The sequence below is a fragment of the Phocoena sinus genome, chromosome 2 (assembly GCF_008692025.1).
Source record: "Phocoena sinus isolate mPhoSin1 chromosome 2, mPhoSin1.pri, whole genome shotgun sequence".
Taxonomy (NCBI): Eukaryota; Metazoa; Chordata; class Mammalia; order Artiodactyla; family Phocoenidae; genus Phocoena; species Phocoena sinus.
This window is the reverse complement of record NC_045764.1, coordinates 36,406,317-36,432,126: the sequence shown is the minus strand read 5'-3', so window position 1 is coordinate 36,432,126 and position 25,810 is coordinate 36,406,317. Positions and strand designations below refer to the sequence as shown.

Sequence of the window (25,810 nt, the reverse complement as noted above, 5' to 3'; positions counted from 1 at the left end):
TGCAAAGGGAGCCTGTTTGGGGCCCTTATCCCTATGTGTTGTGGGGAAGCATGGGCCTGGGATATCACGAGTGTTATCATTACCACCATTGGGCTCACTGAATTTAATTTCCATTGGTTAAAAAGTTAAAAGTACAAAAACTTGGAAGGAAAAAAAAAATAGGATATACAAAAATAGATATGAAAACTCTGAAGGGAGAGTCAGGTTTTAGATAAACTACCTTTAGATGGGTGGGCCATTCCTGAGCCCTTTCTCAACAGTTGCCCCCTTCCCCTCTTCTTGCGCATTTTGGGGTCCGTTGGAGCCCATGAGGTCTCTCACCAGCCACGCCCTGCCGTGCATATTCTGTGGTAGCAGCAGCTGTCCTCTGTTGGTCTGTGTTAGAGGAGGGTGGGGTTGGGAAGGATTCTGTATTTGGACCACAAGGGTGACATTATCGTTGCTCCTCATTTTTGGATTTGAGGCATGGAGCCCAGAACAACTTCCTGGCAAGGAGAACATTAACCCTTTCCCCAGGCAGGAGACCACGGCTGAGGAAGCAGCCCAGTCTGAGTTCTCCTCCTAGTTCTCCCTCACCACTTCCTTGTCTGTAGAATGGGTATAGCATAGGACTGATGGGCATGGCACAAGGTGGGCACTGAATAGATGGTATCTGTTATACTAGATTCGTGGTGAGAGCAGCACCTAGAGAACATGCTCTTCTCATGAACCCTCTTCCTTTGAGGCCCACGTGCCTGCCCTACCACCCCATGTGCACTGAACATCTCGGCATCAGCTCACAGCCTTTTCCACATTCCTCCTCCCCAGCGCCTGTCACCACGCACAGGGATGACTTATCCTCAGGCTAGGATGACAGCTCCTTGAATTCTAACTCTACTTCTGCAACTCATGTGTTAGGGCATGGCTTTTGACTCCCTGGCTTTCTAGCTTATTACCCTTCACCCTTGTTCCTGTTTCACCTGATTGGAAACCTGTTGAGAACTCTGCTCCCTTCACCCTTCCCTGTTCTCCAGTTTGTCAGTCTGCCTTTGACGTCACTCCCTTCCCAAGGACTTGCAGAGCAGAGGCACCCACACCAGCCTCTCACTGACTCATGCCCTGCCATCCTGGAGAGGGCTGGTTATTGCCTGGGCTACTGCTCCTGGCTGACCCCATTCCCACAGAAAGAAACCACATACCTCGTAGACTTGGGTTTCCTGCATCTATTCTGGGAAGTTCCTAGACTTCGCTGTCTTCCATTCCACTTGACAGTCAACGTTTCTCATCTCTTTTGTCGGTACTTGGAGTTACTTCTGAGAGACTGGAAATCAGTATCCAGTGGGTCAGAGCAGGGACAAAGTACCATGAAAGAAAACAGTTTCCAGCTGGCAGTACTGTAGTCAGTGTAGTCACACACCTGAAGAGAGAAGGGTCAGCACAAACCTGGTTGGCAGTGGGAAACAAGGAGAACTACTGAGGACACTCCCAGCGTCCACTCTGGCACTCTCCAGGAGACGAGGCAGCCTAGGCTCGGGATGCCCCCTCCCCATCTTGATGGTAGATCTGTCCCCACTGAGATCGGATCATCAGGCCTTCTTAGACAACTCACAGAAATCACATGACTGACTCCTCTGGAAAGCTGCCCGATGGGCACAGGATCAGAATGAGGAGATGCTTGCTCACGCCTTTTACCATGTTCTTTGCCCCAGTACTCCCTCTTCCAATCTGAATTTGCTTCAGGGGGCCAATAAGCAGAGAGTCCCTCACACCCTGGATTGAGATTCCATATCCAGAGGGGCTCCTTGTGAATCAGATAGCATGTGGTACTGTGAATACACAGAATCCAGGACTAAAGGTAGAACTTAGGTTCTTATCCTGGCTCAGCTGGGTAGCTTTGGATAAGTTTCTTCACCTCTCAGAGTCCCAGGGTTCTCATCTGTAAAATGTAATAGTAAATAATACTGATTTTCATGCCTACCACAGGACCTTTTTGTGAGTGCAGACCAAAAGAGAATGACTAAGTCCTCTGTACACCATAAAATGTTAGGGCAGTGTTGAGGACGTATCACTGCGTCTGACACAGCCTTGGTACACGGACAGCTAGTTCCCAAGATCACACCTCTCACAGAGCTAGGTGACTGGAGAGTGGCGTGTGAGAAGCAGAGCCCCTGGTGGACTATAAGATGCTTTGTTATGGGGGCAGAGAAATCTTTTATTTTTCAGTTCACTCTGTTTTTTAGTGAATATAATAAAAGATAAAAGCCAGTCTTTTGAGTGCTTACCAAGGGAGCATGATAGACATAATAGAACAGAAAGAAAAGGTAACTGTGAGAAATAGAGTGAGAGGAAGAGCCAAAAAGAAGAGGAAAGGCAGACATGCCAACCTCCAGCGCTACCCTCTACTTCTGGGTCCTGCTGGAATCTCACTAGGCCTTGGTTTTCCCGGGTGTAGAGTAAGGGGCCAAGCTCAATCCGCAGAGTGTCCTCAGCACTGTTTTGTGAGATCCTAACTTGTAGATCCTGGGCAGTGCCTTCGTGTGGTTACAGTGGGACCACAGGAGTAAACCAGCTTGGTACCTGGGGCCCCATTTTGATTGCTTTGAATTCCACTCACGTTTTAGGAAGCTGATAAAAATCAAGAAGCCATAATCACTATGCTCAGAACTCCAGACAACCGCAGTTTGATCAAACGAATGCTGATTAAGTGTGCTGATGTGTCCAATCCCTGCCGACCCCTGGAGCAGTGCATTGAGTGGGCCGCACGTATCTCAGAAGAATATTTTTCTCAGGTAAGATGCAGCTTCTTAATTCCTTAAGTAAAAGAGAGAGAAACACCATAAAGACCGTAAGAAGTAATGGACTTAAAACTAGGAAGTAGAGTTCTAAATGCAATTATGTCCTTGAAGAACATTGCCTGTATTACAGGCTTACTGGTTATAATTCTATTAGTTTTCCCTTGTCTGAAAATGTATTTTATTTTGCCTTCATTCTTGCCAGATATTTTCACTGGATATTTGACATTTTCTCCTAATAGTACTTTAAAGATGTTAATTACACTGTTGTCTGCCCTTCATAGTCTCTCTGGGTAGGAAAAATTTCTTGTGAGGCAGAAAAAAAAATTATAAAATATAGTGGCTAAAATTTTTCCAAATTTAGTGAAAGATACATACATACAGATTTAAGAAACCCAACAACTCCTAACCCATGCCCAGGCACGTCACAGTCAAGCAGCTACAAGCCAAAGATACAGAAGAAATTTTGAAACCACCCAGAGAAAGATGATAGATTACTTATAAAGAGAACAGTGATTCTCATCTTTTATAAATTCATGTCAGAAACTATGAAGGCCAGAAGACACTGTGGAACAACATCTTTAAAATGCTGTTAGGAGAAAACTGTCACCCTGGAATTCTGTATCCAATGAAAATATCCTTCAAGAATGAAGGCAAAAGAAACACATTGTGAGACAAGGAAAAGCTAAGAGAATTCATCACCAGTAAACGTGCAATGTAAGAAATGCTAAAGGAAGTTCTCAAGGCTGAAAGGAAATGATACTAGATATAAACTTGGATCTTTAGGAAGGAATGAAAAGCACCAAAAACGGTAACTAGCAAAACCACAATGAAATATCACCTCATATCTGTCAGAATGGCTATTATCAAAAAGATAAGAAATAACAAGTGTTGTCAAGGATGTGGAGAAAAGAGAGTCCTTCTGCATTGTCGGTGGGAATGTAAATTGGTACAGCCAGTATAGAGGTTCCTCAAAAAATTAAAAATAGAACTACCCTATAATCCAGCGATTCTACTTCTGGGTATTTATCCAAAGAAAACAAAAACACGAACCCCAAAAGCTGTACACACCCCCATGTTCATTGCAGCATTATTTACAATAGCCAAGTTGGAAACAACCTAAACATCTACTGATGGGTCAGTGGGTAAGAAGATGTGTGTGTGTATACACACACACACACACACACACACACACACGTGCAGTATTTAGCCGTTAAAAGAGAATGAACTCTTGCCATTTTTGACAACATGGATGGACCTTAAGGGTTTTATGCTAAGCGGAAAAGACAGATACCATATGATCTTACTTATATGTGGAATCTTACAGAGAACAGATTGGTGGTTGCCAGATGAGTGAGTTGGGGTGCAAAATTGGTGAAGGGAGTCAAAAGGGTACAAACTCCTAGTTATGAAGTAAATAAGTCATGGGGTTATAATGGCAACTGTAGTTAATATATATAGTACTGCATATTTGAAGGTTGCTAAGAGAGTAGATGTTAAAAGTTGTTATTACCAGAAGAAAATTCTGTAACTATATATGGTGACAGATGTTAACTAGGTTTATTATGGTGATCATTTTGCAATATATGCAAATACTGAATCATTATGTTGTACACCTGAAACTAATATAGTGTTGTATGTCAATTATAACTAAAGATACAAAACACTTTAAAAAATGGTAAACAGCTGGGTAACTATAAAAGATTTTTTCCTCCTTTTAATTTCTCTAAATACATAGAACTATTTTAAGCACAAATTATAACACTGCATTGTAGAGGATAAAATAATTGAAATCATACAGAATATGTTCTCCAGCCGCAGTGGAATTAAATCAGAAATCAGTAACAGTAAGGTATCCAGGTAAACACCGAATATTCAGAAATTGACAACACGTTCCTATATAATCCATAGGTCAGATAAAGGAAATTAGAAAATATATAGAATTAAGTGTTAATAAAAGTATATATTAAAATTGTGGGATGCAAATAAAAGTGATTAGAAGGGACATTTATAATTAGAGAAAAAGCCCTAAAGTTAATGACTTAGATTTCTCTTTAAGAAACTAGAAAAAAAAAAAAACTAGAAAAAGAAGACAAAGTAAACCCAAAGTAAGTAAGAAAGAAATAATAAATATAAGAGCAAAACATGAGGAAATAGAAAACAGACAGTAGAAAAAAATTACAGGAGACAAGATGGTGGAGTAGAAAGGACTTGAGTGCATCTTCTCTTATGAAAACACAAAAATCACAACTGACTGCTTAACAGCCATCAACAAAAAAAGACTGGAACCTACCAAAAAAGATGTTCAACATCCAAAGACAAAAAGCCACAATGAGATGGTAGGAGGGGCACTTTCACAATATAATCAAATCCCATACCCACCAGGTGGGCGACGCACAAACTGGAAAATATATATCACAGAGGCTCTCCAACAGGAGTGAGAGTTCTAAACCCCACGTCAGGCCTCCCCAGCCTGGGGGTCTGGCATCAGGAGGATGAGCCCCCAGAACATTTGACTTTGAAGGCCAGTGGGGCTTGAGTGCAGGAGCTCCACAGGACTGGGGGAAACAGACTCCACTCTCGGAGGGCACACACAAGGTTTCACATCCACTGGAACCCAGGGCAAAGCAGTGACTCCATATGAGCTTGGGCCAGACCTACCTGTGGGTCTTGGAGGGTCTCCTGAGGAGATGGGGGTCATCTGTGGCCCACTGCCAGGGCAAGGACACTGGCGGCAGAGGGAGGCCCCTATGGGATATTCTTTGGTTTGAGCTCTCCTGGAGGTTGCCATTTTGAGGCCTGGCCTCACCCAACAGCCTGCAGGATCCAGTGCTGGGATGCCTCAGGCCAAACTACCAACAGGGTGGGAACACAGCCCCAGCCATCAACAGACAGGCTGCCTGAAGTCCTGAGCTCACAGCCACCTCTAGACACACCCCTTGACATGGCCCTGCCCATCAGAAGGACAAGATCCAGCTCCACGAACAAGTGGGCAGACACCAGTCCCTCCCGTGAAGAAACCTGCACAAGCCCCTGGACCAACCTCACCCACCAGGGGCACACACCAGAAGCAAGAAGAACTACAGTCCTGCAGCCCAAGGAACGGAGCCCACAAACACAGGAAGTTAGACAAAATGAGATGGCAGAGAAATATGTTCCAGACAGTGGAACAAGATAAAACCCTGGAACAACAACTAAGTGAAGTGGAGATAGGCAGTCTGCCTGAAAAAGAATTCAGAATAACAATAGTAAAGATGATCCAAGATCATGGAAAAAGAATGGAGGCACAGACTGAGAAGATACAAGAAATGTTTAACAAAGAGCTAGAAGATTTAAAGAACAAACAGATGAACAATATACAATAACTGAAATGAAAAATACAGTAGAAGGAATCAACAGCAGAATAAATGAAGTAGTAGAACAAATAAGGGAGCTGGAAAACAGGTTGGTGGAAATCACTGCTGCAGAACAGAAAAGAGAAGAAACAATGAAAAGAAATGAAGACAATCTCAGAGACCTCTGGGACAACATTAAATGCACCAAAATTCACATCATAGGGGTCCCAGAAGGAGAAGAGAGAGAGAAGGGGCCTGAGAAAATATTTGAAGAGATAATAACCGAAAACTTCCCTAAGACAGGAAAGGAAACACTCAAGTCCAGGAAACGCAGAGAGTCCCATACAGGTTAAACCCAAGGAGGAACATACTGAGACACATATTAATAAAATTGACAAAAATTAAAGACAGAAAAGCAACAAATAGCATACAAGGGAGTCCCCAATTTTTCAGCAGAAATTCTGCAGGCCAGAAGAGAGGGGCAAGATATATTTAAAGTGATGAAAGGGAAAAACCTACAACCAAGAATACTCTACCCAGCAATGCTCTCATTCAGATTTGATGGAGAAATCAGAAGCTTTACAGACAAGCAAAAGCTAAGAGAATTCAGTACCACCAAACCAGCTTTACAGCAAATGCTAAAGGAACTTTACAACTACAAACAATTACAAATGGGAGAGCTCACCAGTAAAGGCAAACATACAGTAAAGGTAGGGAATCATCCACACACAAATATGATATCAAAACCAGCAAAGAGGTTTTGAGGAGAGTGCAAACACAGGATATTGGAAATCCATTTGAAACTAAGAGACCAGCAACTTAAAACAATCTTTTATATATATAGACGGCTATATCAAAACATCATGGTAACCGCAAACCAAAAAACTACAATTGAAAAACAAAAAAGAAAAAGCAATCCAAACACAATACTGAAGATGGCCATCAAATCACAAGAGAACAAAAGAGGTACGGAAGAAAAAAGACCTACGAAAACAAATCTAAAACAGTTAACATACATATCGATAATTACCTTAAATGTAGATGGATTAAATGCTCCAACCAAAAGACACAGACTGGCTGAATGGTTACAAAAACAAGACCCCCTATGTATGCTGTCTACAAGAGACCCACTTCAGATCTAGGGACACATACAGACTGAAAGTGAGGAGATGGAAAAAGGTATTCTATGCAAATGGAAATCAAAAGAAAGCTGGAGTAGCAATACTCATATCAGACAAAACAGACTTTAAAGACTGTTATAAGAGACAAAGAAGGACACTACAAAATGATCAAGGGATCAGTCCAAGAAGAAGATACAATACTTGTAAATATATATGCACCCAACATAGGAGCACTTCATGATATAAGGCAAATTGCTAACAGCCATAACAGGAGAAATCAACAGTAACACAATTAATAGTGAGGGACTTTAACACCCCACTTACATCACTGGACAGATTATCCAGACAGAAAATCAGTAAGGAAACACAGGCCTTAAATGACACATTAGAGCAGATGGACTTAATCGATATTTACAGAGCATTCCATCCAAAAGCAGCAGAATACCCATTCTTCTCAAGTGCACATGGAAATTCTCCAGGATAGATCACATGCTGGGCTATAGAGCAAGCCTCAGTAAATTTAAGAAAACTGAAATCATATCAAGCATCTTTTCCAACCACAAGGCTATAAGATTAGAAATCAACTACAAGAAATAAAAACTAAAAAACACAAACACGTGGAGGCCAAACAATATGTTAGTAAACAACCAGTGGCTCACTGATGAGATCAAAGAGGAAATCAAAAAATACCTAGAGACCAATGAAAACGAAGGCATGACAATCCAGAACCTATGGGACATAGCTAAAGAAGTTCTAAGAGGGAATTTTATAGGTATACAATCTTACCTCAGGAAACAAGAAAAAAATCTTAAGTAAACAACCTAACCTTACACCTAAAGCAACTAGAGAAAGAAGAACAAACAAAACCCAAAGTTAGTAGAGGGAAAGAAATCACAAAGATCAGAGCAGAAATAAATGAAATAGAAATGAAGAAAACAGAAAAAAAATCAATGACACTAAAAGCTGGTTCTGTGAAAAGATAAACAAAATTGATAAACCTTTTTCTTGATAAAACTCATGAAGAAAAAAAGGGAGAGGGCTCAAATTGATAAAATTAGAAATGAAAAAGAAGTTACAACTGACAACACAGAAATACAAAGGATCAAAAGAGACTACTCTAGGCAATCATATGCCAAGAAACTGGACAACCTAGAAGAAATGGACAAATTCTTAGAAAGGTACAACCTTCCCAGACTGAACCAGGAAGAAATAGAAAATATGAACAGAGCAATCACAAGTACTGAAATTGAAACTGTGATTAAAAAACTCCCAACAAACGAAAGTCCAGGACCAGATGGCTTCACAGGTGAATTCTATCAAACATTTAGATGAGAGTTAATACCTGTCCTTCTGAAACTATTCCAAAACATTGCAGAGGAAGGAACACTCCCAAACTCATTCTATGAGGCCACCTTTACCCTGATAACCGACACCAGACGAAGATACCACAAAAAAAGGAAATTACCAATATCACTGATGAACATAAATCCTCAACAAAATACTAGCAAATCGAATCCAACAATGCATTAAAAGGATGATACACTATGATCAAGTGGGTATGATCAAGTGGGTTTTATCCTGGGGATGCAAGGAGTCTTCAATATCTGCAAATCAATCAGTGTGATACACCACATGAACTAGTTGAGGAATAAAAACCATGTGATCATCTCAATAGATGGCAGTAAAAGCTGCTGAGAGGGCTTCCCTGGTGGCGCAGCGGTTGGGAGTCCGCCTGCCGATGCAGGGGACACGGGTTCGTGCCCCGGTCTAGGAGGATCCCATGTGCCGCGGAGTGGCTGGGCCCGTGAGCCATGGCTGCTGAACCTGTGCATCCAGAGCCTGTGCTCTGCAACGGGGGAGGCCACAACAGTGAGAGGCCCACATACCGCAAAAAAAAAAAAAAAAAAACGGAAACAAAAAAAGCTGCTGAGAAAATTCAACACCCATTTATGATACATAAGTCTCCAGAAAGTGGGCATAGAGGGAACCTACTGCAACATAATAAAGGCCATGTATGACAAACCCACAGCTAACACCATACTGAATGGTGAAAAGCTGAAAGCATTTCCTCTCAGACCAGGAACAAGACAACGATGGGCACTCTTGCCACTTTTATTCAAGGTAGTTTTGGAAGTCCTAGCCACAGCAATCAGAGAAGAAAAATGAAAAGAATCCAAATTGGAAAAGAAGTAAAACTGTCACTGTTTGCAAATGACATGTTACTATACGTAGAAAATCCTGAAGATGCTACCAGTAAACTGCTAGAGCTCATCAATGAATTCGGTAAAATGGCAGGATACAAAATTAATGCACAGAAATCTCTTGCATTCCTTTACACTAACAACAAAATATCAGAAAGAGAAATTAAGGAAACAATCCCATTCACCATTGCAACAGAAAGAATAAAATACCTAGGAATAAACCTACCTAAGGGGGGAGGGTAAAAGACCTGTACTCTGAAAACTATAAGACACTGGTGGAAGAAATCAAAGATGACACAGACAGATGGAGAGATATACCATGTTCCTGGATTGGAAGAATCAATATTGTCAAAATGACTATACTGCCCAAGGCAATCTATATAGATTCACTGTAATCTGTATCAAATTACCAGTGGCATTTTTCACAGAACTAGAACAAAAAATATTGAAATCTGTATGGAAACACAAAAGACCCTGAATAGACAAAGCAGTCCTGAGAAGGAAAAATGGAGCTGGAGGGATCAGGCTCCCTGACATCAGACTGTACTACAAACCTACAGTCATCGAAGCAGTAGGGTACTGGCACAGATATAGAAATATAGATCAATGGAACAGGATAGAAAGCCCAGAAATAAACCCATGCACCTATGGTCCTTAATCTACAACAAAAGAGGCAAGAATATACAATGAAGAAAAGACAGTCTCTTCAATAAGTGGTGCTGTGAAAACTGGACAGCTACATGTAGAAGAATGAAATTAAAACATTCTTTAACCCCATACACAAAAATAAACTCAAAATGGATTAAAGACCTAAATGTAAGACCAGATACTATAAAACTCTCAGAGGAAAACATAAGCAGAACGCTCTTTGACATAAATTGCAGCAATATCTTTTTTGACCCGCCTCCTAGAGTAATGAAAATAAAAACAAAAATAAGCAAATGGGATCTAATTAAACTTAAAAGCTTTTTTGCACAGCAAAGGAATCCGTAAACAAAACGAAAAGACGACCCACAGAATCAGAGAAAATATTTGCAAATGAAGCAACTGACAAGGGATTAATCTCCAAAATATACAAACAGCTCATGCAGCTCTATATCAAAAAAACAAACAACCCAATCAAAGCATAGGCAGATCTAAATAGACATTTCTCCAAAGAAGACGTACAGATGGCCAAAGAGGACATGGAAAGATGCTCATCATCACTAGTTGTTAGAGAAATGAAAATCAGAAGTACCATGCGGTACTACCTCGCACCAGTCAGAATGGCCATCGCCAAAAAGTCTACAAACACGGGCTTCCCTGGTGGCGCAGTGGTTAGGAATCCGCCTGCCAATGCAGGGGACACGGGTTCGAGCCCTGGTCCAGGAAGATCCCACATACCGCGGAGCAACTTAGCCCGTGCACACAGCTACTGAGCCTGTGCTCTAGAACCTGTGAGCCACAACTACTGAAGCCCGTGCACCTAGAGCCCATGCTCTGCAACGAGAAGCCACTGCAATAAGAAGCCCACACGCAGCAATGAAGACCCAACTCAGCCAAAAATAAATAAATAAAATAAATTTATATTTTAAAAAGAAGTCTACAAACAATAAATGCTGGAGAGGGTGTGGAGAAAAAGGAACCCTCCTGCACTGTTGGTGGGAATGTACACATTGTTACAGCCACCATGGAGAACAGTATGGAGGTTCCTTAAAAAGCTAAAGCTAGAACTACCATATGATCCCGAAATCCCACTCCTGGGCATATATCTGAAGAAAACCATAATCCGAAAGGATACGTGCACCCCGGTGTTCCTTGCAGCACTATTTACAATAGCCAAGACATGGAAACAATCTAAACGTCCACCGACAGAGGAATGGGTAAATAAATGGATAAAGAAAATGTGGCACATGTATACAATGGAATATTACTCAGCGATAAAAGAAGAATGAAATAATGCCATTTGCAGCAACGTGGATGGACCTAGAGGTTATCATACTAAGTGAAGTAACTCAGACAGAGAAAGACAAATATCATTATGATATCATTTCTATGTGGAATCTAAAAAAATGATAAAAATGAACTTACTTACAAAACAGAAACAGACTCACAGACTTCAAAAACAAACCCTATGGTTACCAAAGGGGAAACATGGTGGGGAGGGATAAATTAGGAGTTTCAGATTAACAGATACACACTACTATATATAAAATAGATAATCAACAAGGACCTGTATATACAGGGAACTCTACTCAATATTTTGTAATAACCTATATGGGAAAAGAATCTGAAAAAGAATGGATATGTGTATATGTATAACTGAATCACTTTGCTATATACCTGAAACTAACATAACATTGTAAATCAACTATATTCCAATATAAAATAAAAATTAAATTAATAGTTTAAAAAATAAAAAATTACAAAGCCAAAAGTTGATTCTTTGACAGAATTAACAAAATTGGTGAATACCTAGCTGGAATAATCAAGAGGAAAGAGGGAATGCAAATTACCAGTATCAGGAATGAAAGTATCATCATTTGACAGTGACAAGAAATAACAGATTCTTGTCAAACTGACAAGAATAAATGTGACAAATGAAATGGATGAATTCCTTGAAAATTATAATTTACCAAAACACACAGGATTAAGCAATAACCTTAGAAGCCCCACAGTAAAGAAATTCTTTGTCAAAATGTTTTATTTAAATATTTTTTTCACAAAGAAAACTCTAAATGGTTTCATTGAAGAAGTCTATCAAACATTTAAGGAAGAAATAATGTGCTAGTCTTACAAATTATATGAGAAAATAGAGGTGAGAACACTTTTCAACTCATTTTATGAAGCCATTGTTATCCTGATATGTAAACTGACAAAGACAGTACCAGGAGAAAATTACAGTTCATAGTCCTCACGAACACAGATGCAGAGGTACTTAATTGAACAGTATATAAAGAGGGTTAATATATCACTAAATAGTTATCCAAGATGCAAGGTTGGTTTAATATCATAAAAATCAATTATTATAATTCACCATACTAATTAAAGGAGAAAAACCGTATGATTATTTCAGTAGATGGAGAAAAAGCATTTGACAAAATTCAGCATCCATTCATCGTAAAAAATTTTAGCAAATAAGGAATAGAACTTATTTTTAAAAGGGTATCTTCAAAAACTTAATAGCTATCATTATATTTAATGGTGAAATATTAAATATATTTTTCTTAAGATTGGAAACAAGGGAAGGGTACCCATTCTATTCTGTTCCATCAGTGTATTTGTTATCTTTATGCCAATACCACACTGACTTGATTATTGTTAACTTCTGAAGGCAAATAGTATAAACTGTTCAACTTTTTCAAATTTGCTTTGTTTATACAGGGTCCTTCACCATTCCATATAAACTTTAGAAGGAAATATTAAATACATTTTCTTTAAGATTGGAAACAAGGCAAGGGTACCCATTCGGACTCCTTTTATCCAACATTTTATTGGCAGTCCAGCCATTGCAACAAGGCAAGGGAAATATGTACAAAGAACAGAAAGTAAGACATAAATTTGTTTCTATTTGCAGATGACGTGATTCTTTTTAATGTTGAAAACTCTAAGGAGTGTACAAAACAATTACTAGCATTAATAAGTGAAAATTATTTAGCAAGGTTATAGGATAGGATACAAGCTCATTATACAAAGTCAGTTGTATTATTTGGTGTACTAGATACAAACAATGGGAAAATGAAACTAAAAACCCAATCCCATTTACAACAGCAATAAAAAACAAAAATTACTTAGGATAAATTTAACAAAAGAAGGCCAGTTCTTTACACTGAAAACCACAAAACATTGCTGAGAAAGAACACTTCAATAAAGGGAGAGGTGTACCATGCCCACAGATTGGAAGGCTCAATGTTCTTAAGATACAGTTCTTTCCAAATCAATGTATAGATTCAATGCAGTCCCAATCAGAATCCCAGCAGACTTTTTGGTAAAAGTTGACAAACTGATTCTAAAATTTATATGGAAAGTTGAAGGACCATGAATAAAGAACACAAACTTGAAAAAGTTGGACAATTTATACTATTTGACTTCAGAACTTACAATAACCAAGCTGGTGTGATACTGGCATAAAGATAACAAATACATTGATGGGACACAACAGAAATCCCAGAAACAGGCCACAATTATACCATCAGTGGGGAAAGGAAAATTTTTTTCAGCAAGTGGTGCTGGAATATTTTGGATATCTCTATCCAACAAAAAATGAACCACAACTCCTACCTCATTCCGTGGAGAAATATCAGTTCACAATGGATCACAGACCTAAATACAAAAGTTTTAGAGAAAACATAGGCGAATATGCTCAATTAATTGGAATGGGATAGATGTTTCTTAGGTACAGAAAACAGCAAACATAAAAAGAAAATTTGGTGAGAACCAAAATTCAGAAATTATTCTCATCTAAACACAGCTAAGAAAATGAACAGGGAAGGCACACTGGAAGAAAATATACACAGAGCATATCTGACAAAGGATTGTGTTCAGGATATATAAAGAACTCAATAATAAGCCAAACCACCTAATTAAAAATACCAGTTTTTTAAAAGATTATTTATTTATTTATGGCTGTGTTGGGTCTTTGCTGCTGCACATGGGCTTTCTCTAGTTGTGGCGAGTGGGGGCTACTCTTCACTGTGGTACGCGGGCTTCTCATTGCAAATCATGGGCTCTAGGCGCACAGGCTTCAGTTAGTTGTGGCACGTGGGCTCAGTAGTTGTGGTTCGTGGGCCCTAGAGCACAGGCTCAGTAGTTGTGGCGCACGGGCTTAGTTGCTCCACGGCATGTGGGATCTTCCCGGACCAGGGCTCGAACCCGTGTCTCCTGCATTGGCAGGTGGATTCTTAATCACTGTGCCACCAAGGAAGTCCAAAAATACCAAATATTTTAACAGACGCTTCACAAAAGATATATGAAGGGCTTCCCTGGTGGCGCAGTGGTTGAGGGTCCGCCTGCTGATGCAGGGGACACGGGTTCGTGCCCCGGTCCGGGAGGATCCCACGTGCTGTGGAGCGGCTGGGCCCGTGAGCCATGGCCGCTGAGCCTGCGTGTCCGGAGCCTGTGCTCCGCAACGGGAGAGGCCACAACAGTGAGAGGCCCGCGTACCACAAGAAAAAAAAAAAAGATATATGAAAATGTGCTGAACATCGTTAGTAATCAGGGAAATGCAAATTAAAACAACAATGAAACACCACTACACGTCCACTAGGATGACTAAAAATGAGAAAGACTGACAACAAAATGTTTGTGAAGATATGGAGCAACAGATTTATTCATCAGTGTAACATGCTCATCACACAGTGACGATTTGTAAAATCATCGTCGCTTTGGGAAGCAGTTTATCAGAGGTTTTGTTTGTTTTACTGTGTGGTAAAACAGAATTGCCGTTTTAGATGATCATGGTTTTTTCTTTCACTCTTTTAATTAGTATATTACATCAATTGATTTCGGACGCTGAATCATCCTTACATTGCAGGACTAAAATCCCATTTGGTCATGGTGTATGATCCTTTAATATGCCACTGAATTCTGTTTGCTAGTATTTTGTTGAGGGCTTTTGCATCAGTATTCATAAGGGATATCAGTCTGTAGTTTTCTTGTGTCTTTGTCAGGCTTTGGTATCTGAGCAATGCTGGCCTCATTGATTTGAGTTAGGAAGTGTTCTCTTCAAATTTTTGGAAGTGTTTGAGAAAGACTGGTGTTAATTGTATTGAAGAGCTTGGTAGAATTCACAGGTGAAGCCATCTGGTCCTGAGCTTTTCTTTGTTGGGAGGTTTTTTATTACTGAATATCCTGACTATTACAGGTCTATTCAGATTCTCTGTTTCTTCATAATTCAGCCTTAGTAGGTTGTGTGGGTAGGAATTTGTACATCATCTAAGTTATCCAGTTTGTTGGCATACAGTTGCTCATGGCACTTCCTTATAATCCTTTTATTTTATTTTATTTTATTTTGCGGTACGCGGGCCTCTCACTGTGGTGGCCTCTCCTGTTGCAGAGCACAGGCTCCGGACGCGCAGGCTCAGCTGCCATGGTTCACGGGCCCAGCCGCTCCGCACCACGTGGGATCTTCCCGGATCGGGGCATGAACCCATGTCCCCTGCATCGGCAGGTGGACTCTCAACCACTGCACCACCAGGGAAGCCCTAATCCTTTTATTTTTGTAAAATCAATAGTAATGTCCCTACTTCCATTTCTAATTTCAGTAATTGGAGTCTTTCTTTTTTCTTAGTCAATCTAGCTAAAGTTTTTACAATTTTGTTGATCTTTTCAAGGAACCCACTTTTGGTTTTGTTGATTTTCTCTCTTTGTTTTTCTATTCTCCATTTTTCTTATCTCTGCTCTAGTCTATCAGTTCTTTCCTTTTGCTAGCTTTGGGTTTAATTTGTTCTTTTTCTAGTTCCTTCAGGTCTAAAGTTAGGTTGTTGATTTAAGAGCTTTCTTCTTTTTTAACACAGGCATTTACAGCTATAAATTTCCCTCTCAGCACTGCTTTTACTGCATTCCATACCTTTCCATATGTTGTGTTTTCATTTTTATTTGTCTCTGGGTATCTTAAAATTTCCCCTGTGATTTCTTCTTTGACCCTTTGGTTGAGAGTGTATTGTTTAATTTGCACTTTCAGTTTACTTTCTGTTGTTGATTTCCAGTTTCATTCCACTGTTATTAGAAAAGGTACTTTGTATGATTTTGATCTTTTAAAATTCATTGACTTGTTTTGTGGCCTAACATACATATATTCTATCCTGGAGAATGTTCCATCTGCACTTGAGAAAAATATGTTCTGTTTTTGGGTGAATGTTCTCTATGTCTATTGGGTCCAGTTGGTTAACAGTTGTTGTTCAAGTCCTTAATTCCTTATTGATCTGGCTGTTCTATCCATTATTCAAAGTGTGTTATTGAAGTCTCCAACTATTATTGTAGAAGTGTCTGTTTCTCCCTTCAATTGTCAGTGTTTTCTTCATATATTTTGGAACTCCAATTGTTTGGTCCATATGTGCTTATAATTGTTAAATCTTCTTGGTGAATTGACCCGTTTATTAATAATGTCCTTTGTCTCTTAGAACCATTTTTGATTTAAAGTCTTTTTTGTCTGATACTACCAAAGCCACCTCAGCTTCCTTTTGGTTATCTGCATGGAATATCTTTTTCCATCCTTTCACTTTCAACCTATGTCCTGGTATCTAATGTAAGTGAGTTTTTGTGGACAAAATATAGTTGGATCATGTGTTTTTATCCATTCTGCCAGCTGTGCCTTTAGATTGGGGAGTTTAATCCATTTACATTTAAAATAATTACTGACAGAGAAGGACATATTTTTGCTGCTTTGTCTTATGCATGTCTTATAGCTTTTTTGTCCCTCATTTTTTCCATTACCACCTTTGTGTTTGATTCTTTTTGTGGCACCATGTTTGATCCACTTCTCATTTCCTTTGCAGATATTCTATGGGTAACTTTTTTTTACAGTTACCGTAGAAATTACATTATAACATCCTGAAGTTCTAGCAGTTTAAGTTGATACCAGCCTATATTTTCAGTTGTATACACAAACTCCTCTACAGCTCTGTTTTTCCACCCCACCTTCTTCTTCTTTTTTTTTTTTTTTTTAATACATTTCTTTACTTTTTGGCTGCATTGGGTTTTCGTCGCTGGGCACAGGCTTTCTCTGGTTGCGGTGAGCGGGGGCTACTCTTCATTGCAATGCGTGGTCTTCTCATTGCGGTGGCTTCTCGTTGCAGAGCATGGGCTCTAGGTGCGCGGGCCTCAGTAGTTGTGGCACACGGGTTCAGTAGTTGTGGCTCAAGGGCTCTAGAGTGCAGGCTCAGTAGTTGTGGCGCACAGGCTTAGTTGCTCCACAGCATGTGGGATCTTCCCAGACCAGGGCTCAAACCCATGCCCCCTGCATTGGCAGGTGGATTCTTAACTACTGCGGCACCAAGGAAGTCCCCCACTTTGTTCTTGATGTCACAAATATGTTCTTGATGTCACAGTTTATATATTGTGTGCCTATTAACACAGATTTGTAATTTTTATGCACTTGCCTTTTAAATCCTGTAGAAAATAAAAAGTGGAATTTCAAGCCAAAATTGCAATAATACTCTTTTTCATATGTGCTTATGTATTTACCTTTACTGGAGATCTTTGTATCTTTATGACTTTAAGTTGCCATCTAGCTTCCTTTCACTTCAACCTGAAAAGACTCCCTTTATCATTTCTTGTAGGCTAGATCTAGTGGTAATAAATTTTCTCTGCTTTTGTTTATCTGGGAATGTCTTCATTTCTTCCTCATTTTTGAAGGACAGTTCTGCCAGATATAGAATTCTGGGTTGACAGGTTTTTTCCTTTTAGCCCCTTATGTAATTGTCCCAGTGCCTACTGGCCTCCAAGGTTTCTGCTGAGAAATCAGCTGATCTTATTGAGACTGTCTTCTTGTGATGAGTCACTTTCCTCTTGCTGCTTTCGAGATTCTCACTTTGTCTTGGCTTTTGACAGTTTGGTTATAATGTGTTTCAATATGGTTGTTTTGGGGTTTATCCTACTTGGAGTTGTTTACCTTCTTGGATTTGTAGGTTTGCGTTTTTTCTTCAAGTTACGGCAGTTACTGGCTATTATTTCTTCCTCTTTTTTTTGAATTTCTTTTTTTTTATAAAGCAGGATCATTAGTTATCTATTTTATACATATTGGTGTATATATTGTCAATACCAATCTCTCAGTTCATCCCACCAACACTATCCATGCCCCCGCTTTCCCCCCTTGGTATCCATACGTTTGTTCTCTACATCTGTGTCTCTGTTTCTGCCTTGCAGACTGGTTCATCTACCATTTTTCTAGATTCCACATATATGCGTTAATATATAGTATTTCTCTTTCTGACTTACTTCACTCTGTATGGCAGTCTCTAGGTCCATCCACGTCTCTGCAAATGACCCAATTTCGTTCCTTTTTATGGCTGAGTATTCCATTGTATATATGTACCACATCTTCTTTATCCATTCGTCTATTGATGGGCATTTAGGTTGCTTCCATGACCTGGCTATTGTAAATAGTGCTGCAGTGAACATTGGGTGCATGTGTCTTTTTGAATTATGGTTTTCTCTGGGTATATGCCCAGTGGGCTATTAATCTCTGCTCCTTTTTTTTTTTTTTCTCTTTCCTACACTCTGATAATGCATGTATTTGTCTGAGGTTGTCCTATAAATTACTTAGGGTCTTGTCACTTTTATTTCTTTTTCTTTCTCCTCTTGACTTGATAATTTCAAATGTCCTATCTTCAAATTTTTATTGGTTCTTTCTTCTACCTGCTCAGATCTGCTGTTGAACCCCTCTAGTGAATTTTTCAATTCACTTTTTGTGTTTTTCAGCTCCCGAATTGTTATTCGGCTCTTCTTTATAATTTCTGTCTCTTTATTGATACTCTCATTTTGTTCATATATCATTTTCCTGATTTCCTTTAGCATTTAATCCATGTTTTCTTTTAGCACTAGTGCATATTTAAGATAGTTGTTTTGAAGTCTTTAATAAATCATTGTGGGTACCTCTTTAGGGATGGTTTCTGCCAATTTATTTTCTTCTTTTGAATGGGTTATGTTTTTCTGTTTCTTTGGGCTTGTGATTTCTTTTGTTGTTGAAAATTGGACATTTGAAAAGACAGCCACCTCTCCCAGTCTTTGCACTTTGGCTCTGTGCCAGGAAAGTCTTGCTAATTATCTGGGCATGCTCTGAGTCTTGGGGTTAGCCCAATGTGAAAGCTACGGTCTCTTCAGGTCTTTTCTGAGCATGTCTTGCCCGAGACATTTCCCCTCTATATACAGCTGCTTTTGAATATCTTAATTTCCCCAAGAGGCTTTTCCTTGGGGCCTTAAATGGTGCATTCTCTTACCCCAGGCATCTGTGTGTCTGTCATCTCCATGCAGCTTTCCCAGGCAGTAACCATTGCTTTTCCACCTGAGAGCTGGATTAGGTGAAATAGAGGCTAGTCCTTTAGACAAACTCCAGACAGGTTGGAATGTTGCAAATGAGGTCAGCTCTACACTCCTTCCAGTTCTATTTAAACAGTTGAGAGCTGGGCTGCTGTCTCATCCGGACCAAGACTGTGCTAGGGAGGAGTGGGGCAAGGGTGAGTAAAAATACCATGACACTTCCTACCATTTTGAATGACTTTTTCTTGATTGGAGATTCACTTGGTTACTGTAGAATCTCTGTCTCCCAGGCATGGAGATCTCATTGGTGGCCTAGAAGTGGGGCATGGGCACGGAGGACTTCATTGGCAAACAGTGGTCTTCAAAAGCGAATAAGGGCCTGAGAAGCTCCATGTACCTGTCACATTGGGCCAAAGAGAAGAAATACAAGCATGAGCGTTTTCATTGCCTTTCAACAAGGCAGCTGCTTCCATGTGGAGGGGAGGGAAGGCCTAGAGTGCAGCACTGACAGAAAAGCCTCTGGAGCCATGAACTGCTGAGCTCAGTGAGCCTCTGCTATGGCTTTCCCAAGAGAGCTGGTTCATTATCCAGCACGACAGGGGGGGAGCCAGGAGAGCACCCACCCTGTGGTACTGCTCTCTGAGCCAGACAGGCCAGTGGGCTGTGAACCTGAGGCTATTCCTGCACCCTCCACCCCTTCCCATACACACCAGGGCAGAGACTCACGTAGAGCTAACCCTGCAATTTTCTGCGACAGCACTGGGGGACGGGGCTGCCAGCCTGTGGCCTAACAGCAGAGGCCTCACCAGCCAGCAGAGGCCAAGACTTGTCAGTATTCCCTGCTTAGTCTCTTCCCAGAGCACCCTCACCCTACCTTCCACACCTCCTGGAGTGTGCTCCTGGCCAGACAACTGGTGTAGACAGTCTCTGCCCTGCCTCTCAGGGCTCCCTGGCCTGTACAATCCTGGTCAAGCGTGTGCGACTTGGCTCCCTGGCCTGGAGCGGCAGGGGCTCTTACTGCTGGCTTCTGCCCTGACCCATAGTCTAGCACCATCCACCTGAACACAGGGAGCACAGGCCTCTTTCTTAGCCCTGTCCCCGGCACCCTCAACACCCACCTAGCATAAGTACATCTCTGCAGCACAGTGCTAGGTACAGTCCCTCCTAGGAAAACCCCAAAGGTTACCTGCTGCCCCCAAGTGGAGATTCCATGTTGAGAGCTGTAGTGAGTCATTGTCACTTCCAGGGAAAGTCACCTGCCGTTAGCTGTGAGGCCTAGTTCTTCCAGTCGCCCGGGCCTCGGATCCACCTTTGTGCAGGGCAAGGTGACTTCTAACCAGTCCCTGCGGCCCTGCTGGTGATTGCCAGGCCTCGGCCAAGACAGCAGAACAGAAGTGGAATGGAACAGGGGAGGCAGCTCCTGGCCAGTTGTCAAGATCAACAAGGGGGACTGGCCCAGTTTGCCCTGTGAGAACAGTTCCAGGGGTAAGAGTTGGACGGACAGGCTCCCAGCCCCAAGAGTAGGTTTTCTTTTGCTCCCGCTGAACACCTGAATTCTTGTCCCAGTGCTGGCTGCTCAAGAAATGTCCTCCACTCTCCCACAGCCCCAGATGGCCCACAGAGTTCAGCCACCGGAGTCAGGCTTCTGGCAGATGGCCAAGCACACCACGTACCTCCTGTCCTCAGCCCTTGCTCTCACTGACTGGCTCTCCACAGGCCACGACTGGTCAACAATTTATCTCGTCCCAGGATCGCCACCCCTCTGTCATCTTCTCACTATGCCTGGCCCAACAGGGCAGCCTGCCCGGACCATCAGGAACAATGATCCAGGTGCCCCTGAGGACAGCTGTGCCTTCCACAGCCAGAGGATGGCTCCAGCCCTTCTAGCCAGGCCCGCCCCGGCCTTACTTGTCCTACAGTCAGTCCCCCTCATCCTGCCCCTCGTGTGACTGTCTGCTTAACTCTCAGCCCTGGTTGCCTGCTCCAGCAGGGACCTCTCGGTGATTCTAATCGCACCTCATTCCCGCCTCATTCCAGGAAGACCTCCTGCTTCATCGTCACCCTCCAGGCATCCCCTCATCCTTTTCTCCAGGACCCTTTGATGAAAGCGACCTTATGAATAAAAAGAACAAGAAACTCCTTTATATCTTTCAAGATATACTTGCCTTTCCCCCCAGGATCTTAATTATATTTTCAGTATTTTTTACAAATCTTTCTGGAATCCTGAAGATGTTCTGGAAGCGTCTATCAAAGTACATAAAAAACTCATCCCAGAGCTCTTTTTTTTACCTCAAGCGTGTTCATAACTTTTTCAAATGAAATAATTTGGCCCAAGATGAGCAGCAGCCACTTGTCCCTTCTCTGTGAAGGGGGCTGTCTCTCACTCACCATTGCCGCACTGGATCAGGCCCTTGAAACGCCGGCTGGGTGGGAGGATGGCTGAGCTGACTAGTGTGCTCACGCACCGCAGGTACCACTTGCAATCGTACCTCAGGAGCTTCAGCAAGAGGTTTCCAGGTGTTGAAAGTGTGGGTTGGGTTGGGGTGTCCTTGGTGCCCCGGCACAGAGCAGCCCCCATCGGGGACGACGTGGTGTATAGTGGCAGATCCGGGTTGTTGGCTGGTGCTGTGATCGGCTTCTCCCCACGAGCACTCTGGGCTGCCAGGAGAGGCTTTTGGCAGAGGGGTTGCTGCTGACGGGGAGTGGAGCCAGATACTGGAGTCTCATGATTCTGGCGTTTTCTGCGTTGCAGACTGATGAAGAGAAGCGACAGGACTTGCCTGTGGTGATGCCAGTTTTTGACAGAAATACCTGCAGCATCCCCAAATCCCAAATCTCTTTCATTGACTACTTCATCACAGACATGTTTGCTGCTTGGGACGGTAAGAACGCTTTGGGCATATTTCCCTCAGGAACGGGGAACTGCATATTAAGTAGTGTGCATAGTGTAGTTTTTGACTGTTGAATATGTTTGGGGGCTCAGACTTTGAAGAAGGGCTGAGGAGAAGCAGTGAGCTGACACTGAGGGCCGTGAGGGCGGGGTGCTCTCTGTACTCCTCAGCTGCCCCTGGCCCCAGGGGCTAGACGTTGTTGTGCCGGTTTCATAGATGAGAGGATTGAACTTGGGGCTGCACAGCCGGTGGTGGAGAGCCCAGGATTCAGAAAACACTTATGTTGACTCCAAACCCCACGTCGTTCTGTGGGAGCCCTTTTGCCATCTGCTCCCCCAGCTTCTCCCGCCTCACGTGGTAGCCGACCCGAGAGCAGGCTGGTCTCTGACGGGTACACGTCCCTCCTCTTTAACCTCAGGTGCCTGCAGGAGCCTGTCACGTAAAGGACTCTCAGGGAAGGGGCCCCACTAATACTCCCTGTCCAGGTCCATGGGCAGGAGACAAACCCCCATCTCAGGGTGCTGGGAGGTGGGGGGGAAGGACGACTCAGACGGTGGAAAGAGCTGCAGCTTTGGGGCCAGACTGCAGGCTCCGCAGCTCCTTGAGTCCAGATTCATGGCCTCTCCTGGCCCCTTTTTCTTCGTATGTAAAATGACTTGCTCCCCACTCATGCCCTAGGGCATGTGCTGCAGGTGGAAGATGGTGGTATAAATTAGGGTGGGAGGGGGAGCAGGGAGACACACCCAGGAGTGCCAGTCAGGGCCTAGGGCCTGGCTCCTGGCACCCTGGGCCCCAAAGGTGCTGATAAAATGGTGAGTGTGCAGATGAGCTCCCCTTCTGCTTCACCTACCAGTTGTCAGCTCACCAGGTGGTTACAGAGGAGCTGCTTGCACTGAGCACGGGACTTGGCTTTAGTTCATTCCGGCCGCTGGGTTTGCTGTGTCTGCTGAGCGCTGTGCAGTTGTCTACTCCTGTCTGCCCCTCTTCCGTAAAATGCTCTCTCCTTAGAAAGCCTCAAAGTCTAAATTTACTGAGGCTGTGAAAGGGTATCACAGTGCCATCTTTTTTCTCTAGCCTTTGTAGACCTGCCTGAGCTAATGCAGCATCTTGACAACAATTTTAAATACTGGAAGGGACTGGACGAAATGAAGCTGCGGAGCCTCCGCCCACCTCCTGAATAGTGGGCAGCACTGCCTAGGGCCCTGAGGCTGTGTCCCTCCAGTCACTTGGGATTCCTGAGGGCTGTCAGAGTTCCTTGGTCCTTTCATCCCCCAGTCTGCAGAGCCTGTAAGAGCACACAGGGACGTCGGCAACCTTCTGGAGCCACCATCTGATGCCACTGCCATAAAGTGAGAGTCCACTCAAGGTACCTGGGCCTGCTGTGGGGGCACTTCAGAAAGTCACGTGAGAACCATGGTTTGCATTCACGTCCGTTAAAACATGAGCTCGGGACTGACCCCGCGAAGGACGGTGATGGATTTCCTGCCAGTGACAGTGAGTGTCTTGTTGCAGTTTCTCTGTTATGTTCAGCACTTAAGAACAGCTAATGGCAATCGGATCTTTTTTCACATCACAGAAGGTGCAATGACTTCTCTTTTAAAATTGAACAGAAAATGCAAAGAAATTTTGAAGTTGATTATTAATATCAATTATTAAAATGTTTTATTTATTATAAGTTCAATATTTTCTATGAATTTAAAAATACTTCAAAAAAAAAAAAAAATACTTCAAAGCCAAAGCCAACTTTAAATGCCATAACCAAATTTACATGATTCATATTCATTAAATATGTATTACTTTGTGTACAGACTTGTTTTCATAATGCAAATTTAAAATATAAAATGACACATTTTTACTGCACTATAGAAATATTTGTGTATGTTAAACATTCCTGATTGATGCTAATTGGGAAAAGCTGTTTTGTGGGTGGGTCTGATTCTAGAAGCACTCAACGAGAAGGGCTCCTCCTGTACAGCAACCAGAGCTCAGAAACTGCTCTAGTTGTCTGATGGGCTCTGCAGGTGACTCCCCCAAAGTGAAAGAAACTAGGACTTCACACTTTTTCCCTAAAATTTTATAATTGAATTTCCAAAAGTCTGCCTTATTTTATACAGTGTTTCTATGAAATATTCTCCATAAAAACAGAGAAAATGCAGTATTTAGTGAATTGACATTTTATAACCAATCTGTTTTCATCTGCATTTTGCTTCCTGAAATTTATAAAGGTTCTGTATCTTCACATTTTGAACAAAAGTAGTACCATAAAAAATGACACATGATGACATGTCAAAGCGCTTGCTGTTTCCTTTTAAACTTGTTTTGTTCCAGGTAAAAGTGAAATTAAACTATTTGTTTTTAAGACAACATGTGCCACCTTTTCTGTGAGGTTTTATACTACTTAAAATACTTTTTTTTTCTCCCTGTAAATAAAGAAGATACCTTTATTTTACAGAAAAGATAAATGGTTAAATGACTTTTTCAGGGTCACAAAGGGCCAGGTGAATATGTTGACAAATTCTCAGATACCTTAATTAATTCACCAGTTGGTACCCATTCAGAGAGATCATGCACCCTGGAGGGGCTCTCAGGGATGGGTCCCTTTGTCTAAAGAAACAAAGGCCCCTTTTTCCTGTGTGGAGACATGTGACCTAAGTTGATAACTATGGACTGATGTGGGAAGAAAGCCCTCTCCGCTCCTCTAGGTGCCAGGAAAGAAAAGGAAATGATCCCACAAGGAACTCAACCATCATGAGGTAGAGACAGAAAAATCAGAAGGAGACTTCAAGTATCTTAACAAAAAAAAAAAAAAAAAGTAGTTTTGGAAAAAAAAAAAGATTTGAAAAAGAACCAAAGAGACATTCTAGGTATGAAGGATACAGTCATCAAAACAAATGGAGGGACTTCCCTGGTGGTCCAGTGGCTAAGACTCCACTCTCCCAATGCAGGGGGCCCAGGTTCCATCCCTGATCAGGGAGCTAGATCCCCCATGCATATCGCAACTAAGAGCCACATGCCACAACTAAAGATCCCGCATGCCGCACCTAAGACCAGCACAGCCAAATGAATAAATAAATTTTTTTTTTTTTTAAAAAAAAAAGGAAAACTTCTGTACAGGTTTAACAGGAAACCAGACATAACTACAGAGAGAATTAGTAAATTGGAAGACTTAAGGAAATGACTCAGCATGCAGCACAGAGATTAAAAATGGAAAATGTGAAAGCAAAGTTAAAATATAGAGGGTAGAATGAAATGCTTCAAAATGTGTCGAAACTAGGTGATCCAGAGGGGAGAAGAAATAGGGAGGAGCACTATCCAGAGAAAGCCTGAGAGTCCCTCAGGACTTGACAGATGCAAGTCCGTGTATTTACAGGGCACATCAAATCCCAAGTAGGAGGAATAAACACCACAAACTGCAGAGCATTGAGCTCCAAGAGTAAAAGCTGTGAGAGAAGACAGATGGCTTACAAAGGAACTAGTGTTAGACTGCCATCAGACTTCTTCTCATGTGCAACAACCAAAAGACAAAGGAGTGAT

The 25,810-nt window shown here is 41.9% G+C and overlaps 1 protein-coding gene and 1 long non-coding RNA gene across 5 annotated transcripts in view; one reads left to right on the top strand and one right to left on the bottom strand.

Annotated features, from left to right (window-relative positions):
• PDE8A (phosphodiesterase 8A) overlaps window positions 1-24,640 on the top strand; it is a 189,427-nt gene extending 164,787 nt beyond the window's left edge. For all 4 annotated transcript variants that reach the window (XM_032618191.1, XM_032618201.1, XM_032618182.1 and 1 more), the window contains 3 exons: window positions 2,601-2,768; window positions 22,138-22,267; window positions 23,351-24,640. In XM_032618191.1, coding sequence (XP_032474082.1) covers window positions 2,601-2,768; window positions 22,138-22,267; window positions 23,351-23,457 — 405 coding nt within the window. In that variant the 3' untranslated portion in view covers window positions 23,458-24,640. The remainder of the gene's footprint in view (window positions 1-2,600; window positions 2,769-22,137; window positions 22,268-23,350) is intronic.
• On the bottom strand, window positions 19-21,854 carry LOC116746667. The gene is made up of 4 exons (XR_004347838.1): window positions 19,612-21,854; window positions 2,594-2,790; window positions 1,179-1,396; window positions 19-375 (listed from the first exon to the last, which is right to left on the bottom strand). It is a non-coding gene; the product is annotated as an uncharacterized LOC116746667 (long non-coding RNA).
• Window positions 24,641-25,810: the final 1,170 nt, after the last annotated feature.